At 46.7% G+C, this 23,322-nt stretch overlaps 1 protein-coding gene across 1 annotated transcript in view; it reads left to right on the top strand.

Annotated features, from left to right (window-relative positions):
- The window catches only part of FHOD3 (formin homology 2 domain containing 3), a 474,874-nt gene that overhangs the window by 344,384 nt on the left and 107,168 nt on the right, over nt 1–23,322 (top strand). The window contains exons 13-14 of the mRNA XM_054163992.1: nt 3,341–3,466; nt 20,257–20,391. Coding sequence (XP_054019967.1) covers nt 3,341–3,466; nt 20,257–20,391 — 261 coding nt within the window. The remainder of the gene's footprint in view (nt 1–3,340; nt 3,467–20,256; nt 20,392–23,322) is intronic.

Raw genomic sequence — 23,322 nt, 5'->3', positions numbered from 1 at the left:
GTGGTTGGGGATGTTTTCCAAACCATAAACCTCAAGTTGTTGTCAAAAGGAGCATATCTCCAGTACAGGCTGGGAGGTGATCTGCTGGAGAGCAGCCTCATGGAGAGGGACCTGGGAATGCTGGTGGATAATAAGTTATCCATGGGACAGCAATCTGCCCTGGTCACCAAGAAGGCAAATGGGATCCTGGAGTGCATTAAGAAGAGTGTGTCCAGCAGATCCAGGGAGGTTCTCCTTCCCCTCTACTCTGCCCTGCTGAGACCTCATCTTGGGTACTGCATTCAGTTCTGGGCTCCCCAGTTCAAGAGGGACAGGCATCCGCTGGAGAGTGTCCTCCAGTGGAGGGCAACAAGGATGATTAGGGGACTGGAGCACTGCCTGGTGAGGAGAGGCTGAGGGACCTGGGGCTGTTTAGTCTGGCAAAGAGAAGACTTAGAGGGCATTTAATAAATGTTTATAACCAGCACCAGAACAAGAGGACACAGTCTCAAGCTGTGCCAGGGGAGGTTTAGACTCAAGGTGAGGAAAAAGTTCTTCACTGAGCGAGTCATTCGTCATTGGAATGTGCTGCCCAGGGAGGTGGTGGAGTCACTGTCCCTGGAGGTGTTCAAGAGGGGATTGGATGTGGCACTTGGTGCCATGGTCTAGTCATGAGGTCTGTTGAGACAGGTTGGACTTGATGATCCTTGGGGTCTCTTCCAACCTGAGTTATACTGTGATACTGTGATACTGTGATAACTATCTGAGGGCTGGGGGTCAGGAGGGAGGGGACAAGCTCTGCTGACTTGCTCCCTGTGACAGGACAAAGAGCAATGGATGTGAGATGCAGCACAGGAGGTTCCACCTCAACAGGAGGAGGAACTTCTTTCCTGTAAGGGTCACAGGCCCCTGGAACAGGCTGCCCAGAGAGGTTGTGGAGTCTCCTTCTCTGGAGACTGTCAAGGCCCATCTAGATGTGTTCCTCTGTGACCTGAGCTAGATTGTATGGTCCTGCTCTGGCAGGGGGGTTGGACTGGATGATCTTTTGGGGTCCTTTTCAACCCCTGACATCCTGTGATCCTCTGATACCCTCTAAAGCAGAATTCCTTCCATTATGAAACCCTTTAACTTAAATCTGTTCTGATTTTAACACAGGGCTTAGCCTTTGTACTCGAAGGAACAAAGCTTGACATTCCAACTTCAGTTTGGCATGGGTAGATGAATGAAGGAAAAAAACTAGGCTTTTCAAATCAAATTGCTGTGTAGGATTACTGACTGCAGATGTGGGACAAGCAGCAGCAGAGAAAAGATACTGTGAAGGAGGGTATATTATGTCTCATGAATTACAATAAGCATATATTACCTTTTTTCCTGAAGTTAATGTTGTCATTTGGGTAAGTTTGCTTTGTGAAGTACTCACATGCATTTTCCATATGAAAAAAACATACATCACCTGTGAACAGGAATGGTAACATTTTCCTAAATCAGGTCTCTCTCCTTGCCATGCTGCTTAAGTACACTGGTTACAAGGCACAGCAAAGCAACACAACTTCCTTTTCTATGCAGTATGGGAGCCAGGATGAACATTGACACAACAGACTCTGGGGCAGTGGCCGTTCCAGTTCGCCTGGAAACAATTTCTCAGCCAAATCACAACGAAGTCAAGCAGGTTTTGGGTTGTTTGTTTCTTTCAATGGAGAGAATGGCAGACAGAACTGTCTAAAGCCCTGCTTTTAAAAACATGTAATTTTAACCATGGTGGTGATTTTTTAATAGACATTGTATGAAATGGCTTATAAACTATGATTTATGTTGGGGGAAGGAGAAAGCAAGTTCCTCCTGCTTTAATTGAAATGAATTGAGGTACTTTTTTATTTACCATGCAGCAGAGAGGGACCTGGGGGTACTGATTGACAGCTGCCTACACATGAGCCAGCAGTGTGCCCAGGTGGCCAAGAAGGCCAATGGCATCCTGGCCTGCATCAGGAACAGTGTGGCCAGCAGGAGCAGGGAAGTCATTCTACCCCTATACTCTGCATTGGCTAGGCCACACCTTGAGTCCTGTGTCCAGTTCTGGGCCCCTCAGTTTAAGAAGGACATCGAGACACTTGAATGTGTCCAGAGAAGGGCAACAAGGCTGGGGAGAGGCCTTGAGCAGAGCCCTGTGAGAAGGGGCTGAGGGAGCTGGGGTTGTTTAGCCTGGAGAAGAGGAGGCTCAGGGGTGACCTCATTGCCCTCTACAACTGCCTGAAAGGTGGTTGTAGCCAGGAAGGGGTTGGTCTCTTCTCCCAGGCAAACAGCACCAGAACAAGGGGACACAGTCTCAAGCTGCACCAGGGGAGGTTTAGACTCGAGGTGAGGAGAAAGTTCTTCACTGAGAGAGTCATTCGTCATTGGGATGTGCTGCCCAGGGAGGTGGTGGAGTCTCCATCCCTGGAGGTGTTCAAGAGGAGATTGGTTGTGGCACTTGGTGCCATGGTCTAGTCATGAGGTCTGTGGTGACAGGTTGGACTTGATGATCCTCGAGGTCTCTTCCAACCTTGGTGATACTGTGAGACTGGCAAATCATGGATGTCTGTGATCAGATCACGTCTCAGGAGTGCTGCTGTGTGTATTGATTGCACTAGAGGCAAATACTGCTGACTTGGACTGGTTTTATCCTTGTTCTAATGGGCTGGGTATCACTCCCAAAACAGCAATAAGTTGGAGTAAGGATGCAGTGGTTTATGTGTTCCTGCTCTAAGTTGTAACTTAGGAGAACCATTACTGTTGTCTCATTATTTTCTATACCAATACCTCACCATTTGATTCAAGTATGTCCAGGACATGCTTTATGTGAAAATAAGATGATAGGTTGGATATTTTGAAGCTGGAATTAGAGTAATATTTTCAGAAGGTGAATGTTTGAGAGGCTCTCTACAACTACCTGAAGGGAGATTGTAGACAGGAGGAGGTTGGTCTCTTCTCCCAGGCAGCCAGCACCAGAACAAGAGGACACAGTCTCAGGCTGCGCCAGGGAAGGTTTAGGCTGGATGTCAGGAAGAAGTTCTATACAGAGAGAGTGATTGCCCATTGGAATGGGCTGCCCGGGGAGGTGGTGGAGTCACCATCATTGGAGGTGTTCAGGAGGAGACTTGATGGGGTGCTTGGTGCCATGGGTTAGTTGTTTAGGTGGTGTTGGATTGGTTGATGGGTTGGATGCGATGATCTTGAAGGTCTCTTCCAACCTGGTCTATTCTATTCTATGGGACTATGGGATCACTGCTAGCCCCTAAACAAGAGGATTTGCTGTAGAATACCAGCTTGCTGATGCATTTTTTCTGTCTCTCCCTTTCTCCTACTTTCCTTCTCATTTCTTCAGATACAATAGCTATGGCAGCAGCTCTTACTCTTCTCCACGACCTTACTCTGGTGTGAGTGCTCCTGCAATACCCGCTGCACGTTACGGGACAACTGTCTCACCACCTCAAGAGATCAAATCTGACAGGTCTGTAAATGAATCAGTGTTTTCACAATGATTTCTTTATATGCAGGACAAGGGAGATAAGCATGAGCTCTTCTGCAGAGGTGGGGGAAGTATCTTCTTTCTAATGTTGGCAGGAAAATGGGAAATCTATCTGGATGTGTAATTTCCCTCTCATTCTCAAGCCTTTCTCTGACTTGGTGGCAGAGGCTAGATGTTACTGCCATCCCACTACTGCTTCTTCCCTCTAAAACAGATAAACCAGATGGGCTTCACATATCTGCTGTTCTAAGTATCAAAAGGTGAATTAAAGAATGCTTCATTTCTTATCATTTCTAAACGTCAGTACAGACTGATCTCTTTGCAGTCCTAGCATGTTCCATCAACTCTAAGCTCAGAATTCCATCATTTTCATAGAATCATAGAATGGTCTGGGTTGAAAGGGACCTCCAAAGCTCACCTAGTCCAACCCCCCTCTGCAGTAAGCAGAGGCATCCTCAACTAGATCAGGTTACCCAGAGCCCTGCCCAGCCTCACTTTGAGTATCTCCAGGGATGGGACCTCAACCACCTCTCTGGGCAACTTGTTCTAGTGTTCTACCACCCTCATGGTAAAGAATCTGTTCCTAACATCCAATATAAATCAGCTCTTCTATAGTTTGAAGCCATTGTCCCTCGTCCTATCACCACAGCCCTCTGCAAACTCCCCATCCTTCTTGTAGCCCCCTTCAGATACTTGTAGGCTGCTATTAGGTCTCCCTGGAGCCTTCTCTTCTCCAAACTGAACACCCCCAGCTCCCTCAGCCTGTCCTCATAGCAAAGATGCTCCAACCCCCTGATCATTTCTGTGGCCTTCCTCTGGACCCTCTCCATCAGGTCCATGTCCTTCCTGTATTGAGGGCTCCAGAGCTGGACTCAGTACTCCAGGTGAGGTCTCACCAGAGCAGAACAGAGTGGCAGAATCACCTCTCTGGATCTGCTGACAATGCATCTTTGATGCAGCCCAGGATGTGATTTGCCTTCTGGGCTGCAAGCTCACACTGCCTGCTCATGCCCAGCAGCACCCCCAAGTCCTTTTCCTCAGGGCTGCTTTCTATCACCTCCTCCCCCAGCCTGTACTGACAGTGAAGATTGTTCCAGCCGAGATGCAGGACCCTGCACTTGCTCTTGTTGAATCTCTTGAGGTTCACCTGGGACCACCTCTCCAGCCTGTCAAGGTCCTTCTGGATGCCATCCTGTCCCTCTGGCATACCAACACCACCACTCAGCTTGGTGTCATCTGCAAACCTGCTGATGGTGCACTCCATCCACTGTCTATGGCATTGATAGAAATATTCAACAGTACAGGTCCCAGTACAGACCCCTGAGGGACACCACTGTCACTGCTCTGCATCTGGACTTCAAGCCACTGAGCACCACCCTCTGGATGTGACCATTCAGCCAATTCCTTACCCACTGAACAGTCCACCCAGCAAATCCATAGCTCTCCAACTTGGCCAGCAGGATGTTGTGGGGACTGTGTCAAAGGCCCTGCAGCAGTCCAGATAGATCCCATCCATAGGTCCTCCCTTCTCTACTGTCATAGTCACGTTGTCAGAGAGAGCCACAAGGTCAGGCAGGCAGGACCTGCCCCTAGTAAAGCCATGCTGGCTGTCTTGAGTCACCTCCTGTCCTCCATGTGCCTCAGCTTGGCATCTAGGAGGATCTACTCCATGATTTTCCCAGGCAGGAGGTGAGGCTGACAGGTTGGTAGTTCCCAGGGTCCTCCTTTCTACCCTTTCTAAAGAAGGGTGTGATGTTTGCTTTCTTCCAGTCCCCAGGGACCTCACCTGACTGCCAGGACTTTTCAAATGTCATGGAGAGTGGCTTGGCAACCACATCAGCCAAACCACTTTTTTTACCCCCTTTTGCCTTGGAAAAATGAAGGCAAAATAAGCAGGGGTTATTTAGATAAGCAGAAGTTTTAGATTTCCACACCCCTGATTGCTACTGTGGCAAAGAAACCCCAAAGTGGTCAAATGCAGAGATGTCTAAAGATGATTGGGCCAGTCCTGGAAAAGGTCGATTGTGCTGGCCCTGCACCAGTAAAGGAAGCAAGTTTTCATTGCAGCAAGCATGTAAGGGCAATGCTGGTTTGTAGCCAAAATGCTGCAGGATGAAGCTGTAAAATTCACAGATGCATGGAGAGTCAGGCCAGAGGGGAGCTCTGTAATCAGCTGTTGTGACCTCTGATGGGTCTCAGAGAGGCTGAATAAATAGAATAGAATAGAATAGAATAGAATAGAATAGAATAGAATAGAATAGAATAGAATAGAATAGAATAGAATAGAATAAATAAACCAGGTTGGAAGAGACCTTCAAGATCATCGTGTCCAACCCATCAACCAATCCAACACCACCTAAACAACTAACCCATGGCACCAAGCACCCCATCAAGTCTCCTCCTGAACACCTTCAATGATGGTGACTCCACCACCTCCCTGGACAGCCCATACCAATGGGCAATCACTCTCTCTGTATAGAACTTCTTCCTGACATCCAGCCTAAACCTCCCCTGGCACAGCCTGAGACTGTGTCCTCTTGTTCTGGTGCTGGCTGCCTGGGAGAAGAGACCAACCTTTGCCTGTCTACAACCTCCCTTCAAGTAGTTTTAGAGAGCAATAAGGTCACCCTTGAGTCTCCTCCTCTCCAGGCTAAGCAACCCCAGCTCCCTCAGCCTCTCCTCACAGGGCTGTGTTCCAAACCCCTCACCAACCTTGTTGCCCTTCTCTGAACACCTTCCAGCAAGTCAACATCTTTCCAAAACTGAGGGGCCCAGAACTGGACACAGGACTCAAGGTGTGGCCTAACCAGTGCAGAGTCCAGGGGCACAATGACTTCCCTGCTCCTGCTGGCCACACTAGTCCTAATGCAGGCCAGGATGCCATTGGCCTTCTTGGCCACCTGAGTGCACTGCTGGCTCATGTTCAGCCTACTATCAACCAGTACCCCCAGGACCCTCTCTGCCTGACTGCTCTCCAGCCACTCTGACCCCAGCCTGTAGCTCTGCATGGGGTTGCCGTGGCCAAAGTGCAGCACCTGGCACTTGGACTTGTTGAATGCCATCCTGTTGGACTCTGCCCATCTGTCCAGTCGGTCGAGGTCCCTCTGCAGAGCCCTTCCACCCTCTAAATGACCAACATTTGCTCCTAACTTGGTGTCATCTGCAAATTTGCTGATGACTGTCTCAACCTCATCATCCAGATCATCAATGAAGATGTTAAAGAGGATGAGGCCCATTCCTGTTTTTCCTCTCTGCTCTTAGCTGTTCTGCTGGGGAGACAATAACTGCTTCTGGCTGGCCTGGAGAAGAGACAAGAACACTAACATTGCTTCTCTAAACTGACATTCCTTCCTCTGAACTCCTCCTTTCTTCTGTTATAGGGTGTGGAGGAGGCTGGGGGGGGTGGGGAGCGGAGCAGCTTCCCTGCTGTCTGAGGAACCAGAGGGGGAACAGGTGGATTTCCATGTTATTTTCTAAATGTAAATATCTGTACTATATTGTAACTCCTGTATATTTTGCTCATATTCATTGCATTCCATTGTAGAGTGTAGTTTTTGCTTGTAAATACAGCTTCCAACTGAGTTAGTCGTGCTTAGGTAATGTGAATGGGAAACTTCAACACCCCCCAGTCCTCCACCTCCCACTGTTAGATCTCTTACATGTTTTCAATGTCTGAACACAGTGCTCAAGGTTGTATCTCTTTGCTTTGGGTTATATTTAGCACTTTCCACCTCACATGTTTCAGTTTGCAGCTTACTGTTCATGGTGGTTGAACCCACTAGGATTTCTGCTTTTTTATCTGTGGGATTTTACAGTCTGTTGCTTTTTTGTATACAAGTCTCTGAGAAGTCTGGAAAGTGTGTGTATGCCACAGCTGTATGTTGCCTGCAGAGCAGAAGCAGCCATTTCTGGGAAGATAATTCGGTTTACAAGTTCAGTTGCTGGTTTGCATCGAGGCTGGGGGTTTTTTGAGTTCGCCAGCATTGCGGATGTAGAGTTCAGCAGGCTCTAGTGCTTTGAAGAGGGGCAAAAGCCTTCTTATATTTCTTTGTCCTAAAAGACATAGGTTGCAGAAATGCCAGTGCAGAGATCAATGGATAGAATTTGCACAGTGGAGAGTGGACTGTGTAGTGCACGATGCAAGACTTGGTGCTATCAGGAAGAGGAAGGTAGCAGTGGCAGTTTTCGCAATCTTCTGTCAATGGTGTTTGCCTTAGGTTATGTCAACATTATTTCTTACCTTCTGAGGGTACAAATTCACAGAGTCACACACAAACAACCACACAAAAAAGTTTAAAAGATGAGGGGTGAGGAGAAAGACACTTGTTAAGAAGCAAATGCATCTATAGGTGCTTAGGTGTTCCAGAGGGGATTGGATGTGGCACTTGGTGCCATGGTCTAGTCATGAGGTCTGTGGTGACAGGTTGGACTCGATGATCTTTGAGGTCTCTTCCAACCTTGCTGATACTGTGGTACTGTGATACTATGGTTAGCTTCAAGGTGAGTTTTCTGCTTTCATCTTGGGATTACAGTTACCCAAACCCTCCACAAAAAGATTCCTATCTTGTGTCATGCAGTAAAGAGGTTCAGATGCAGTTCCTGGTACTGTTTATCTAACCTTTAAGAATGAGGAGAAAGGAAGAAGAAGGATTTAGAACAGCACCCAGAAAAATTATTCATAGAATGATAGAATCAACCAGGTTGGAAAAAAACTCAGAGATCATCAAGTCCAACCTATTACCTAACACCTCATGACTAACTAAACCATGGCTGCAAGTGCCATGTCCAATCCTTTTTCGAACACTTCCAGGGGTGGGGACTCCACCACCTCCTTCTGCAGACCATTCCAATAGCCAGTAACTTTCTCTGAAGAACGTTCTCGTCACCTCAAGCTTAAACTTCCCCTGGCATGGCTTGAGACTGTGTCCTCGTGTTCTGGTGCTGGTTGCCTGGGAGAAGAGACCAACCCCCACCTGGCTTACAAGCTCTTTTCAGGTATTTGTGGAGACCAATAAGGTCTCCCCTGAGCCTCCTTGCTCCACTCAGTAACCCTGCCAGGCCTTTCAAACCCTTGGCTGTATTTTCCTAGTGTAAACAAGAACTACAACTCAGGTGGAAAGAAGCAGTGTGATTGGCATTTCAACACACATTCTTCTAAGCCCTTCTTTGGCTGAGATCAGTAGGGAATCCAGAAGAGCAGTATAATTCAGTGCAAAAGTAATTAGATTTTGTTCTGTGAATCCACATAATGTGTGTATTTCTGACTGCAGACCAGGAGAAAAGGCTTACTCGACTCTTTCTTGGGTTCTAAATTCGGCTGCAGCCTTTTGCCAACTTCGTGCAGTACTTTTCTCTTTCATTTCTCTGGGTCCCCTGTGGAGAGCCATGTTTCTGAAATGTGTGTTGCAGCCATAGGAATCCTGCTGAAGGAGGGTAAATTGCTGGGCATTTTCTGTTGACCCCTTCATTGGGAGAGAAGAAACAATATATTGGTTCTCTCTCCGCTTGCACAAGTTATTTCTAATGCATAAGAAATATAACCCATTCCTCCTGTTTTCAACTGCCAAAGACTGCTTTGATCCATAAATATACTCCCCCCACTCCTCATGATTTAAATCACCAATTAAGTACCCCCCAGTTCCTAAAAGGGAAAAAAAAAAAATACTGTCCATCTCAACTAGGAGCAGATGTTGATCAGTTAGAGGGCAGAAGGGCTCTGCCGAGGGACCTCGACCGACTGGACAGATGGGCAGAGTCCAACAGGATGGCATTCAACAAGTCCAAGTGCCAGGGGCTGCACTTTGGCCACAGCAACCCCATGCAGAGCTACAGGCTGGGGGCAGAGTGGCTGAGAGCTCCCAAACAGAGAGGGACCTGGGGGTGCTGATTGACAGCCACCTAAACATGAGCCAGCAGTGTGCCCAGGTGGCCAAGAAGGCCAATGGCATCCTGGCCTGCATTAGGAATAGTGTGGCCAGCAGGAGCAGGGAAGTCATTGTGCCCCTGGACTCTGCATTGGTTAGGCCACACCTTGAGTCCTGTGTCCAGTTCTGGGCCCCTCAGTTTAAGAAGGACATTGAGACACTTGAAGGTGTCCAGAGAAGGGTAACATGGCTGGGGAGAGGCCTTGAGCACAGCCCTGTGAGGAGAGGCTGAGGGAGCTGGGGTTGTTTAGCCTGGAGAAGAGAAGGATCAGAGGCGACCTCATTGCCCTCTACAGCTACCTGAAGGGAGGTTGTAGCCAGGAAGGGGTTGGTCTCTTCTCCCAGGCAACCAGCACCAGAACAAGGGGACACAGTCTCAAGCTGCACCAGGGGAAGTTTAGGCTTGAGGTGAGGAGAAAGTTCTTCACTGAGTGAGTTGTTTGTCTTTGGAATGTGCTGCCCAGGGAGGTGGTGGAGTCACCGTCCCTGGAGGTGTTCAAGAGGGGATTGGATGTGGCACTTGGTGCCATGGTCTAGTCATGAGGTCTGTGGTGACAGGTTGGACTCGATGATCCTCTTCCAACCTTAGTGATACTGTGATACTGTAATTTCTTAAACTCATTGATTTTGGTAACAAAGGGAAGAGCAAGACATGCCTGGAACACCAGGGGGCAAAATAAAGGCCGGGGGGGGAAGGCAAAACCCCCCACATTTTTCTCTACCTCCAAATTGTAGCCTTGCCTGCGGAAAGAAGGTGTTGTAAGCCTCTTCTGTATTTCTATGCCTTATGCTCACACCTAAAGTATTTCTGCTTAGCCAAAGATGGTCTTAGACTCCGAGTCTAAGCTTTCCATCCTCTCATAGTCTTGTTGATGAAGTGTATGCATTCTTGTTCATGGCCTTAGTTAGAGGAGATTCTGAAGAAGTGTAACTTCTAAGGCAGGAGCTCCTGAATTCAGCACCAGCTTTAATTTGTTCCATTGCCAGAAAAAGATCCCACTGGTGCGTCTGCCAGTGCAGGTTTCTTCTGATGCATTTGCCAGGAGGCAGTTCCCACTGGGCTTGATATTAGAATAGAATAGAATAGAATAGAGTAGAATAGAATAGAATAGAATAGAATAGAATAGAATTAACCAGGTTGGAAGAGACCTTCAAGATCATCATGTCCAACCTATCATCCAACACCACCTAATCAACTAACCCATGCAACCAAGCACCCTATCAAGTCTCCTCCTGAACACCTCCAGTGATGGTGACTCCGCCACCTCCCTGGGCAGCCCATTGCAATGGGCAATCACTCTCTCTGTGCAAAACTTCCTTCTAACCGCCAGCCTAAACCTCCCCTGGCGCAGCCTGAGACTGTGTCCTCTTGTTCAGGTACTGGCTGCCTGGGAGAAGAGACCAACCTCTGCCTCTCTACAACCTCCCTTCAGGTAGTTGTAGAGAGCAAGAAGGTCACCCCTGAGTCTCCTCTTCTCCAGGCTAAGCAACCCCAGCTCCCTCAGCCTCTCCTCATAGGACTTGTGTTCCAAGCCCCTCACCAACTTCGTTGCCCTTCTCTTCAAACAGTAGAGCAGATAGCCTAGCTGTAAAGCTGCCTTTCCAGTGCACTGAGTACCAAAGGAACAGCAGTTCCTGGGTTCCCATTCTCTTGCCTCTTCCTCTTAAGTCAAATGCCAGAAAGTTCAGCTTGCAAACCTCCACTTATGGATCTTCTTGGCCATTCACTGTGACCAGTCTCCACCTCTGGCTAGTCCCTCTGAAGTCCTTCCAAATGCCAAGCTTGGTAAGGGCCTGCTATGGTGTTTGCAAGTTATTCCTGTTTGATGTCCTCTCCAACTTTTCAGATCATTAGAAAACAGACTTAAGAAAAATGAAATATGCTTCATATCCCTTCATCTGTTTTCCATCTTACTTACCTTACAGTCTACAGTACTACATTGCCTTGGGCTTCCATGATGCAGGGCTTTAAATACTGAGTGTTCATCTCCATGGTCTTATATATTTGTTGAGGGAAATGTACCTTCAAGCATTTATTTTTACAAGAGTGTCTACACAGACTCTGGGATTAAGATGACTAAATCGTAGGTGATATTTAATCTGCTGATTTTAAACACTGTACCAGAGGTGTAAACATAAAGCATAACAGAAGTCTGCAAATACTCTCTTTTTTTGAAGTTGTATTCCATCCTCAGGTGTCTCTTAAAAGCAAAACAAAACAGAACTACTTGAGGGTGCTAAACAGTTCTTCAGTTAGACTTTACTAAAATTAAAGGCCCCTGTAATTGGCAGCACCAGGGAGGTGCTGCTGGTTGTAAGCTTCTTTTTAGCCATTTATCACTAATCTGCACCCTGCAGTTGCCTTATTCCAGCTGTTAAACACTGAGGAAAACTAAGAAACCTCAGAAACAAAACTCACTATATAGCCTACAAAGCCATTGCTCTCTCACCCTACTCTCCTTAATTTTCTGTTCTTTCTGCTTCTACCATTTTTTTGGTGTGTCATGGTATGTATTCCTCTGTAGCCAGAGTCTGGGGCCATTTCTTCATGTGGCAAATGCCAATCCACATCTTTCACTCCAAATAACATAATGAGGAAGGAAGGGCTTGGTAGTTGGCAATAGTGGCCCAGGGCAAACCCCTCAATTTTATTGCTGAGATTTTAAGAGGAAAAGTAATCCTAGGAATTCCTTGGGAAGCAGTGTTGGTTTACACTGTCTTAGCTGCTAGCTGAAGTACTGTGTAAGTAGTATGCTTGATTGCAGGGTTGTAGGCTTCGTCACAGGGCATGTGTTGAAACAGAAGGCCTGAGGCAAGGTATGGTTTCATAGGGCAATGTGCTTCTGTCTGAACATATAGTGCACAGTGCTGCTGCTCAGGAGCACGAGCCTTAGCCTGAATAGAATAGAACAGAATAGAATAGAATAGAATAGACCAGGTTGGAAGAGACCTTCAAGATCATTGTGTCCAACCCATCAACCAATCCAACACCACCTAAACAACTAACCCATGGCACCAAGCACCCCATCAAGTCTCCTCCTGAACACCTCCAGTGATGGTGACTCCACCACCTCCCCAGGCAGCCCATCCCAATGGGCAATCACTCTCTCTGTATAGAACTTCTTCCTAACCTCCAGCCTAAACCTCCCCTGCTGCAGCCTGAGACTGTGTCCTCTTGTTCTGGTGCTGGCTGGAGAAGAGACCAACATCCGCCTGTCTACAACCTCCCTTCAGGTAGTTGTAGAGAGCAATAAGGTCACCCCTGAGTCTCCTCCTCTTCAGGCTAAGCAACCAGGGAGCTCTGCAAGCTGCTTGTAGGAAATTTGTGGCTCGCATGAGGATGAGAAGCTGGCTTCTCATGGATGAGAGAATCCATTTGCACCCTCTTTTGTCTCTTTCTAAGCTGGAAAGAGGATTTACTTTGTTAAAGCCAAAAGACAGAGCTGAGTAGGATATGCCAACTGTTGTTCCCTGCCTGTAGCACTCCCCACTCCCTTGCTTGCTGGATCAGGAGCACTTTTGAACAAGGGCTAACCAGTGCTTCCTTATTCAGGTTAATAATGAGTCTGACCCTTCTTATATTAAAGAAAATCCTGAATATTAACCTTATGACCTAAAGGGATTTCCTCTCATCCGTAAGTCATCTGTTAATTTTTTTAGCTCCTAAAAATACACATTTATATTTGGTGTTCTTGCTATAGAACATAGAATCATAGCATCATTTTGGTTGGAAAAGATCTTTAAGATCAAGTCAGACTCTTATACAACTGTACCAAGTCTGGGGCTAAACCATGTCTCTTAGCACCACATCTCTGCATCTAGGAACAGTGATTCAACCACCTCCCTGGGGAGCCTGTTCCAGCATTTGGTAACCCTTTCACTGAAGAATTTCCTTCTAATATCCAATCTGCAACTTAAGGCTGTTTCCTCTTGTACTATTACTTGTTACTAGGGAGAAGAGACTAACACCCACCTCACTCCAACCTCCTTTTGGGTAGTTGTAGAGAGCATTTAAGGTCTCCCCTCAGACTCCTTTTCTCCCAGCTAAACAACCCCAGTTCCCTCAGCTGCTCCTCATAAGACTTGTTCTCCAGACCCTTCACCAGCTGCCTTTCCCTTCTCTGGACCTGCTCCAGCAGCTCAATGTCTTTCTTGTAGTGAAGGTCCTAAGCTTTAACATAGCACTCAAGGTGTGAGACCTCATCAGTGCTGAGTACAGTGGGACAGTTGCTTCCCTGATCCTGCTGGTCACACTATGCTGTTGGCCTTCTTGGCCACCTGAGCACACTGCTGGCTCATACTCAAGCAGCTGTCAATCAGCGCCTACACTGACATCCCTTTCTGTTTAACAGTTCTAAAAATTCAACTAACAAAGGAAAAAGCAGCCACTAAGAATACTATTTCAGAGTTAATATGAATGAAGAAGGTTCAAAGTTGATAACTAAAATTTTTTTGGGGGGGGTGGGACAAATAATTTCTTCCATTTTCAACAAGTTGGACGAGAATGTGTGTGTCCCAAAACAGCTGAGTCAGACCTGAAGATTCCCAACCTGCTAGACTTGGTCTATCAGCATCACCCCATGCTTCCCCTTAATTTTCCTTCAGGTTTTATTATGTTGCAACTTACTTTGACTCCAGATAGTGTTTGCAGACTTTGGGGCAGACAGATAGCAAGCTAAATACACAGGATGGATAGGAGCACAGACTTGATAGGGTCAGGCTTTTTGCTGTCCCTTCCAGTTTATATCCAGATATTTTCATGTGGAGGCACTGTGCAGTTCTCCCCTGTCAAGGGCAATTTCTGATGGTTTGTCCAAACTTACTGCCATGGGCTTTTATGCTACCAAGAAGATGGAGTTCTGGCTTTGGCGTCTTAGTACAGTGGTGCTACTGTTTCTGCTGAGAGCTTTCTCTTGTAGCATGCACTGAAAGGTCAAAAGTGAAACTTCAAATACATGCAAGGAGAATTCACCATGCATGGTTGACTGTGAGGGTTTGGGGATTATTTTCTGACCCCTGCTTCTTAGTGCTGAGGTGTATTAGAGATTTTTGTGGTTTTGAGCATGATCCAACATTGATACTGTAGCTCTGGAGGAGTGCCAGCAGGGAAGATTCCAGAATATCAAGTTTTATACTATCTTATGTAATGTTTATGAGGGTGTGATAGGACATATTGAAATTCCATTTATTGAAATGTTTGAAATGTACAAAAGGGACAAGAGAAAAAGAAACAGAGGAATTAGACACAGCACTGGTTAGGCCACACCTTGAGTCCTGTGTCCATTTCTGGGGCCCCTCAATTTAAAAAGGACATTGAGACTCTTGAAGGTGTCCAGAGAAGGGCAAGAAAGCTGGGGAGGGGTTTGGAGCACAGCCCTGTGAGGAGAGGCTGAAGGAGCTGGGACTGCTTAGCCTGGATAAGAGGAGGCTCAGGGGAGACTTTATTGGTCTCTACAACTACCTGGAGGGAGGTTGTAGCCAGGTGGGGTTTGGTCTCTTCTCCCAGGCACCCAGCACCAGAACAAGAGGACACAGTCTCAAGCTGTGCCAGGGGAGGTTTAGGCTGGAGGTGAGGAGAAAGTTCTTCCCAGAGAGAGTTGTTAGCCATTGGAATGTGCTGCCCAGGGAGGTGGTGGAGTTACCATCCCTGGCGGTGTTCAAGAGGGGATTGGATGTGGCTTTTGGTGCCATGGTTTAGTTAGTCATGAGGCGTTGGGTGACAGGTTGGACTGGATGATCTTTTCCAACCTTATTGATTCCATGATTCTATGACTTAGCCAAGGCCAGCTGATAAGCAGGGTGTCTCTCCTGAGCAAAGCAAAACAGCCAGAGATCAGAAGAGAAGAAAAAAAAAAGGAGGAATTGTTATGGTACAGCTCCTCTTATTCCAGATGTTTACCCAATGAATTTGTTTAGGATAATCTTTGGTTTCCTTTTCACACCCAACAGTGATTGCTTTATATTTTTCTACCTTTCTGCCCAAAATCTGTAACTGAATTTTAAAGGCACAGCCTCAACCTACCACACTATGTTTCGTGGTGTTCCTGCGTGCACAGACAGACGATTAGGAAAGACAGATTTGCAGCAATGATTTCATCTTCTTCTGCACCGCTTTCACTGTTGAACTGGTGCCGTTATTCTAAACACCTGCGTTCTGCAGGCATAGCTGTACATCAATAACAGAAAGGATATGAGTTCTTAAAAACAATTAACAGGTTTGCAAATGTGTATCACTGCTTTGGGAACGTTCCTCAGGGTTTAGTTTCTTTTCACACAAGGCAATATCTATAGCTCTAATGAATACTTTCAACTGCAAAACTTGTGTTACAACAATGGACAGAAATCACTCTCCATGACATATGTCTTTTCTGATTTTATCAGTCAAATACAATTGGTGTGTGAGTCATCATTGAACCAATGAGGTTGGAAAAGACCTCAGACCTATCACCCAGCACCTCATGACTACTGAACCATGGCTCCAAGTGCCACGTCCAATCCCTTTTTGAACACCTCTAGGGACTGTGACTCCACCACCTCCCTGGGCAGAACATCCCAATGGCCAATTACTCTTTCTGGGAAGAACTTTCTCCTCACCTCCAGCCTAAACCTCCCCTGGCACAGCTTGAGACTGTGTCCTCTTGTTCTGGTGCAGGTTGCCTGGGAGAAGAGACCAAACCCCACCTGGCTACAACCTCCCTCCAGGTAGTTGTAGAGAGCAATAAGGTCTCCCCCGAGCCTCCTCTTCTCCAGGCTAAGCAACCCCAGCTCCCTCAGCCTCTCCTCACAGGGCTGTGCTCCAAACCCCTCCCCAGCTTTGCTGCCCTTCTCTGAACAATTCAAGAGTCTCAATGTCCTTCTTAAATTGAGGGCCCCACAAAAGGACACAGGACTCAAGGTGTGGCCTAACCAGTGCTGAGTACAGAGCAGAAGGACTTCCCTGCTCCTGCTGGCCACACTGTTCCTGATGCAGGCCAGGATGCCCTTGGTAAAACTTGTGTTACAACAATGGACAGAAATCACTCTCCATAACATATGTCTTTTCTGATTTTATCAGTCAAATACAATTAGTGTGTATATATTTACATCTGTATAAAGGTGCTCTGTACAACAGAGACTTTTCCTCTAAGGGATGGAAAGAAAAACACATTTACTCTGAGTTCACTTTATTGCCATGTGCCCCTTTGGGGGCCAGGTGTGAGAGCAGGTACTCCCCTAGCCAAAACAGTACATGAAATTAAACAAAACAACAAAAACCCAAACAACTTGATGTCAAGGCCAAACTGTAAGTGAATATAAACATAGGTTTTTTTCAATGGGTATTTGATACTGAAAGCTGTTTCATGATTCATAGATTCATAAAATGGTTTGGATTGGATGGGACCTTAAAAATCGTATAGTTCCAACCCCCCTGGGGACACCTTTCACTAGACCAGGTTGCTCAAGGCCTCATCCAACCTGGCCTTGAAGACCTCCAGGTTGGAGGCATCCATGACATCCCTGGGCAACTTGTCCCAGTGTCTCACCACCCTTTCTCTAAAGAATTTAATCCTCATATCTAGTGTAAGTCTGCCCTCCTCAAGCTTAAATCCATTCCCTCTCACCCTATCACATCAAGCCTTTGCAAAAAGTCCCTTCCTGGCTTTCTTGTGAGCCCCCTTCAAGTCCTGGAAGGCTGCTCTAAGGTCTCATTGAAGCCTTCTTTTCTCCAGGCTGACCAGCCCCAGCCCTTTCATCCTGTCACCACAGGGAAGGTGCTCCAGCTCTTTGGTCATCTTCATGGCCCTTCTCTGGGCCCACGCCAGCATTTTGATGTCCTTCTCATGCTGGGGGCACCAGAACTGGACACAGTACTCCAGGTGGAGTCTTATGAGAGCAAACTACAGGGGGAGAATCACTTCCCTCATCCTCCTGGTCACACTTCTTTGGAGTAGCCCAGGATACAGTTGGCCAGCTGGGCTGCAGGCGCACAGTGCTGGCTCACGTTGAGTTTTCCATCAGCTGACACCCCCAAGTCCTTCTTCTCCTCAAGACTGCTGTCGAGCTATTCCTTGCCCAGCAAGTGTTTGTCCTTAGGGTTGCCCACACTCAGATGTATGTGTTTCACCTCAAAGAAAAAAATCATTTGCATATTTGAGAAGTCTTTACTGTAGAAGCTGCTGTTTCTGACACAAACACACACAAAACACCACACTTTTTTGCATGGGCGTGTATTCGCCTTTCCTCGTGCACCTAAACAGCTTCCTGAAGAGGTAGAAGTTTCGTATGCATTGCTAGTGGGGATACTGAGCCTTCTGCATTATGGTAACTTACTATGGAGCATTTCATTCATATACAGGGCAGAGGAGTGTGAAGAAAATTTCCTTCAGACTGATTCTTGCTTAGCCATAAAGCCGGTGGTAGTAAACTGTTCTTCTTGTTCATTGTGGACAGAGCAAGAATGAATGTATCTAGATGGCAAAAAAGCCCAAACCCAACCAACCAAACTATTTAGGCTAGACAGCAGAGAAGCTTTTCTTGCTGACAGGGGTAGTTAAGCAGTAGATGGATGTACCACAGTATCACAGTACCTCAGTATCACTAAGGTTGGAAGAGACCCCAAGGATCATCGAGTCCAACCTGTCACCACAGACCTCATGACTAGACCATGGCACCAAGTGCCACATCCAATCCCCTCTTGAACACCTCCAGAGACGGTGACTCCACCCCCTCCCTGGGCAGCACATTCCAATGGCCAACAACTCTCTCTGTGAAGAACTTTTTCCTAACATCCAGCCTAAACTTCCCCTGGTGCAGCTTGAGACTGTGTCCTCTTGTTCTGGTGCTGGTTGCCTGGGAGAAGAGACCAACCCCTTCCTGGCTACAACCACCCTTCAGGGAGTTGTAGAGGGCAATGAGGTCACCCCTGAGCCTTCTCTTCTCCAGGCTAAACAACCCCAGCTCCCTCAGCCTCTCCTCACAGGGCTGTGCTCAAGGCCTCTCCCCAGCCTTGTTGCCCTTCTCTGGACACCTTCAAGTGTCTCAATGTCCTTCCTAAACTGAGGGGCCCAGAACTGGACACAGGACTCAAGGTGTGGCCTAACCAATGCAGAGTACAGGGGCACAATGACTTCCCTGCTCCTGCTGGCCACACTATTCCTAATACAGGCCAGGATGCCATTGGCCCTCTTGGCCACCTGGGCACACTGCTGGCTCATGTTTAGGCAGCTGTCGATCACCACCCCCAGGTCCCTCTCTGTTTGGCAGCTCTCAGCCACTCTGCCCCCAGCCTGTAGCTCTGCATGGGGTTGCTGTGGCCAAAGTGCAGCACCTGGCACTTGGACTTGTTGAATGCCATCCTGTAGGACTCTGCCCGTCTGTCCAGTCGGTCAAGGTCCCTCTGCAGAGCCTTTCCACCCTCTAACTGACTAACATCTGTTCCTAACTTGGTGTCATCTGCAAACTTGCTGATGACTGACTCAACCCCCTCATCCAGATCATCAATGAAGATGTTAAAGAGGACCGGGCCCAGCACCACATAAAAGGACTTTTAAGGCATCGAGAAGGTATCACATGCAGCAAGAAAATCATGACATAAAGAAAATAAAGAGGATTTAAAGTCTAAAGAGCAGTTCTGATATCTTTTGGGGTTTGTATAATGGATTCTCAGGTGCATGTGATGTAGATCTTTACCATTCTTACATAGCATGTTTGGAAATTATTCCTTAAAATATCAAAAATTCTTTACAGGATTCAGCTTTTCAGTTAACAGCATTGTGGAGTAAAAAAAAATACATATTTATGCAATATTGTAGTGAAATAGACTGATGTGGCAGTTTTAGGCTATGCCTTTAAAAGTTAGCTGCAGATTTCGAGCAGAAAAGTAGAGAAATATAAATAATTCACTATTGGGTGTAAAAAGGAAAACAAAAGATTATTCTAAACGAATTTCATTGGCCAGAATGTGTGGGATGGATGCAGATGTACCCTGACAATCTTTCACGTTTTACTTTCATCCCCATTCCTTGTTTTCTCCCTCTGGTCTGGCAGTTCTGCTGGTAGGATAACGCCTTTGACCTTGAGATAAGACTAACACTGCTTTCTTCCAGGTTCTCTCTCTCTCTTTTGGTACATGGGGGTTTGGGAGGTTTTGAGGGGGGGTGCAGTGGAGCATCTTCCCTGGTCATTTCTGTGCTATTGTCTCCTTGTAAATACCTGTACGATATCGTAACTCCTGGATATTTGGACATACTCATCGCATGCCATTGTAGAGTGTAGTTTTTGCTTTGCAAATACAGCTTCCATTTGCTTCCAGCTGAGCTGATTGTGCTTAGTTAATGTGAAAGGGAAACTTCAACCCACCACAACTGAATAATTGTTACATATACTTTGTGCTTCAGAAATATGGCAAATTAAGAAGCCTACCCTGTTTGTAATTTTTAAGATTATCACAGTAGCTAAAATCAATTTACAAGACACTTAGCCAGTGCTTTGAGGCATCCATACTGCACCAGGGGAAGTTTAGGCTGGAGGTGAGGAGAAAGTTTGTCACAGAGAGAGTTGTTAGCCGTTGGAATGCACTGCCCAGGGAGGTGGTGGAGTCACCGTCCCTGGAGGCGTTCAGAAGGGATTGGACATGGCACTTGAAGCCATGGTTTAGTAGTCATGAGGTGTTGGGTGACAGGTTGGACTTGATGATCTTTGAGGTCTTTTCCAACCTTATTGATTCTATGATGATTCCATGATTCTATAAAATATTGCCTTGTCCTTCCTTGGTTGGTATTATGTTGCTTGCCTCATGATTGCTGCTGATTTTTTGCCACCATGATCAATAGAAGTCACAGAGACAAATCTGATCTTCCTTCTCTGCAGGCCAGCTTTGGGTGGTCTCCTTACATCATCTTTTCGGCAGCACCAGGAGTCTTTGGCAGCAGAAAGAGAAAGACGACGCCAAGAGAGAGAAGAAAGGCTGCAAAGGATAGAACGTGAAGAAAGAAACAAATTCAAGTAGGAACCAAATTTGTTCTCAGTCTCTTGCTTTAGCGTGTGGTGGACTTGTAAATCATTGAGGTATTCAATAGCAAAATCATTGGATTAAGGAGTAGTCTTGTGTGTCTCTTAAGATACCTTTCTTGATTAAAGTATCTTAAGAACTAACACATTAAGCATATTGTGATGAGTTTTGACATTTACTAAACCAACATTATTTTAAAGGCAGCTATGGATTGCCAGTTCTACTGTTTGGATAGTGGCAGAGGCCGCATTTATTAGCTAATATACTCCTCATGGCATCTATCTCAGTGAAGCCTGGGGTTTGAAGATGAAACAGTGACACAGGAAAGTATGGAGAAGGGAAGAAGAGGCAGCACTGAGGCATCTTTTTGCAGTTCTGTTCTTCAAAAGAGGAGGTATAGTAGTGGTTTTGAAAATCACTTTTCCCTGCGTTTCTGAATGCATATCTCTTCCTCCTGGGAACAGCAACTGACAGAAAGCAATTATCAAAATTACTGCTGAAACTGTGGCCAGACAAGGCCCCAGCTGAATATGGGACTCTCCATTTTCACATCTGAGAGCATGTGTGCTGTGGGATCCCAGAATGAGCTGCCTGAGGATAGAAAGAGGCAAGAAGGCCAATGGCATCCTGGCCTGTATCAGGAACAGTGTGGCCAGCAGGAGCAGGGAAGTCATTGTGCCCTGTGCTCAGCACTGGTTAGGCCACACATTGAGTCCTGTGTCCAGTTCTGGGCCCCTCAGTTTAGGAAGGACATCGAGACACTTGAACGTGTCCAGAGAAGGGCAACAAAGCTGGGGAGAGGTCTGGAGCACAGCCCTGTGAGGAGAGACTGAGGGAGCTGGGGTTGCTTAGCCTGCAGAAGAGGAGGCTCAGGGGAGACCTTCTTGCTCTCTCCAACTCCCTGAAGGGAGGTTGTAGCCAGGTGGGGGTTGGGCTCTTCTCCCAGGCAATCAGCACCAGAACAAGAGGACACAGTCTCAAGCTGTGCCAAGGGAGGTTTAGACTGGATGTTAGGAAGAAGTTCTTCCCAGAAAGAGAGATTGGCCATTGGAGGCCAATGCCCAGGGAGATGGTGGAGTCACCATCCCTGGCGGTGTTTAAAAAGAGCCTGGATGAGGCACTTGGTGCCATGGTTTAGTTGGTTTTGGATGATAAGTTGGACTTGATGATCTCTGAGGTCTTTTCCCACCTGGTTAATTCTATTCTACTCTATTCTATTCTATTCTATTCTATTCTATTCTATTCTATTCTATTCTATTCTATTCTATTCTAAGCTCTTTCCCCCTGTTAAAGCCATGCCTGGAATTCCCAGCAGAGGCATTAGCAAAGGCTGCAGTGGGCTTAGGATGGATAAGGAGCTCATATCTGAAATGGTTTACCTGCTGTCTGAGAAACCTGCTTGTTACCTCATAAACAGCAGTGAAAATTAAACATCTTTTTAGTAGTTTGAAGACACAATGTACTAGTCTAAAGAAGGGTAGCATAAATCTTTTGTAGCCTTAGACCTGGTGTGGAAAAGATGATGCTGGGTTTCATGTGAGCCGCTGTATTAGTGTGCAGGTATGTTTTCACTGTAATCATCTCCTTATGAAGAAGTGGAAATGATTTGTGGCATAGTGATTTTGGTAAAAAGAGTAACTTACTGTTTGGGTGGGTGGGTGGTTGGCTGGCTTGCTGGCTGGTTGGTTGAGACAATCTCTTGGCTCCAGAAGATAGCTAGTTTAGAAGAAAATGAGCTGTGGAGGGAAGGTGGAAGAGTACTATAATAGGATCTTTGGCATCCAGCAGCTGCCCAAGTTCTCCCAAAACAGAAACAATCAAGTCTCAATCTTCAAACCACTTCCAAAAACTCTCCCTCTAAGTGGTATCCCCAGGCTGCAGCAGGCTGCTGTGGACAGCTAACGTGATCGTTCAGGAAGGAAACTCCCAGACCAAAAAAGCCACCAATCCATTTGGCAGCTTGCCAACTTTGAATCACAGATCTGCACATTTCACTAGAGGTTGGCTGCAATAGTTATTCTGTCACTAGCAGAACTTCCTTAAAGGAAGAAAAACATTTGTTTAGGGAATAGGATAGGATAGCATAGCATAGCATAGCATAGCATAGCATAGCATAGCATAGCATAGCATAGCATAGCATAGAATAGAATAGAATAGAATAGAATAGAATAGAATAGACCAGGCTGGAAGAGACCTTCAAGATCATCGTGTCCAACCTACCATCCAACACCACCCAATCAACTAAACCATGCAACCAAGCACCCCATCAAGTCTCCTCCTGAACACCTCCAGTGATGGTGACTCCACCACCTCCTCGAGCAGCCCATCCCAATGGGCAATCACTCTCTCTGAGTAAAACTTCCTCCTAACCGCCAGCCTAAACCTCCCCTGGTGCAGCCCGAGACTGTGTCCTCTTGTTCTGGTGCTGGTTGCCTGGGAGAAGAGACCAACCTCTGCCTGCCTACAACCTCTCTTCAGGTAGTTGTAGAGAGCAATAAGGTCACCCCTGAGTCTCCTCCTCTCCAGGCTAAGCAGCCCCGGCTCCCTCAGTCTCTCCTCACAGGGCTGTGTTCCAAGCCCCTCACCAACTTTGTTGCCCTTCTCTGGACACACTCCAGCTAGTCAACCTCCTTCCTAAACTGAGGGGCCCAGAGCTGGACACAGGACTCAGTGTTTAAAAATGCACACCTTCATCCCATTACTCCAGAGTCAGGAAGAGGTTAGCTAAGCATCATGATCGTGTTGCATATTTCAGATGACAATTTTTTTCCATTCCCATTTGAGTTCTCTGGTCATCCAGAAGTTACAACTTCTATTTGAGTAGAGGCTCTCCAAAGTCACTAAACCTTGCAGCTAGGCAGCATCCCACAGTTGGTTAAACTATTTGGCAAGAGGAGGACAAAGTCCCAGCAGTCATGAACATT

The sequence above is a fragment of the Dryobates pubescens genome, chromosome 9 (genome assembly GCF_014839835.1).
Source record: "Dryobates pubescens isolate bDryPub1 chromosome 9, bDryPub1.pri, whole genome shotgun sequence".
In the NCBI taxonomy this organism is placed as follows: domain Eukaryota; kingdom Metazoa; phylum Chordata; class Aves; order Piciformes; family Picidae; genus Dryobates; species Dryobates pubescens.
This window is presented reverse-complemented; position numbering and strand designations above follow the sequence as displayed.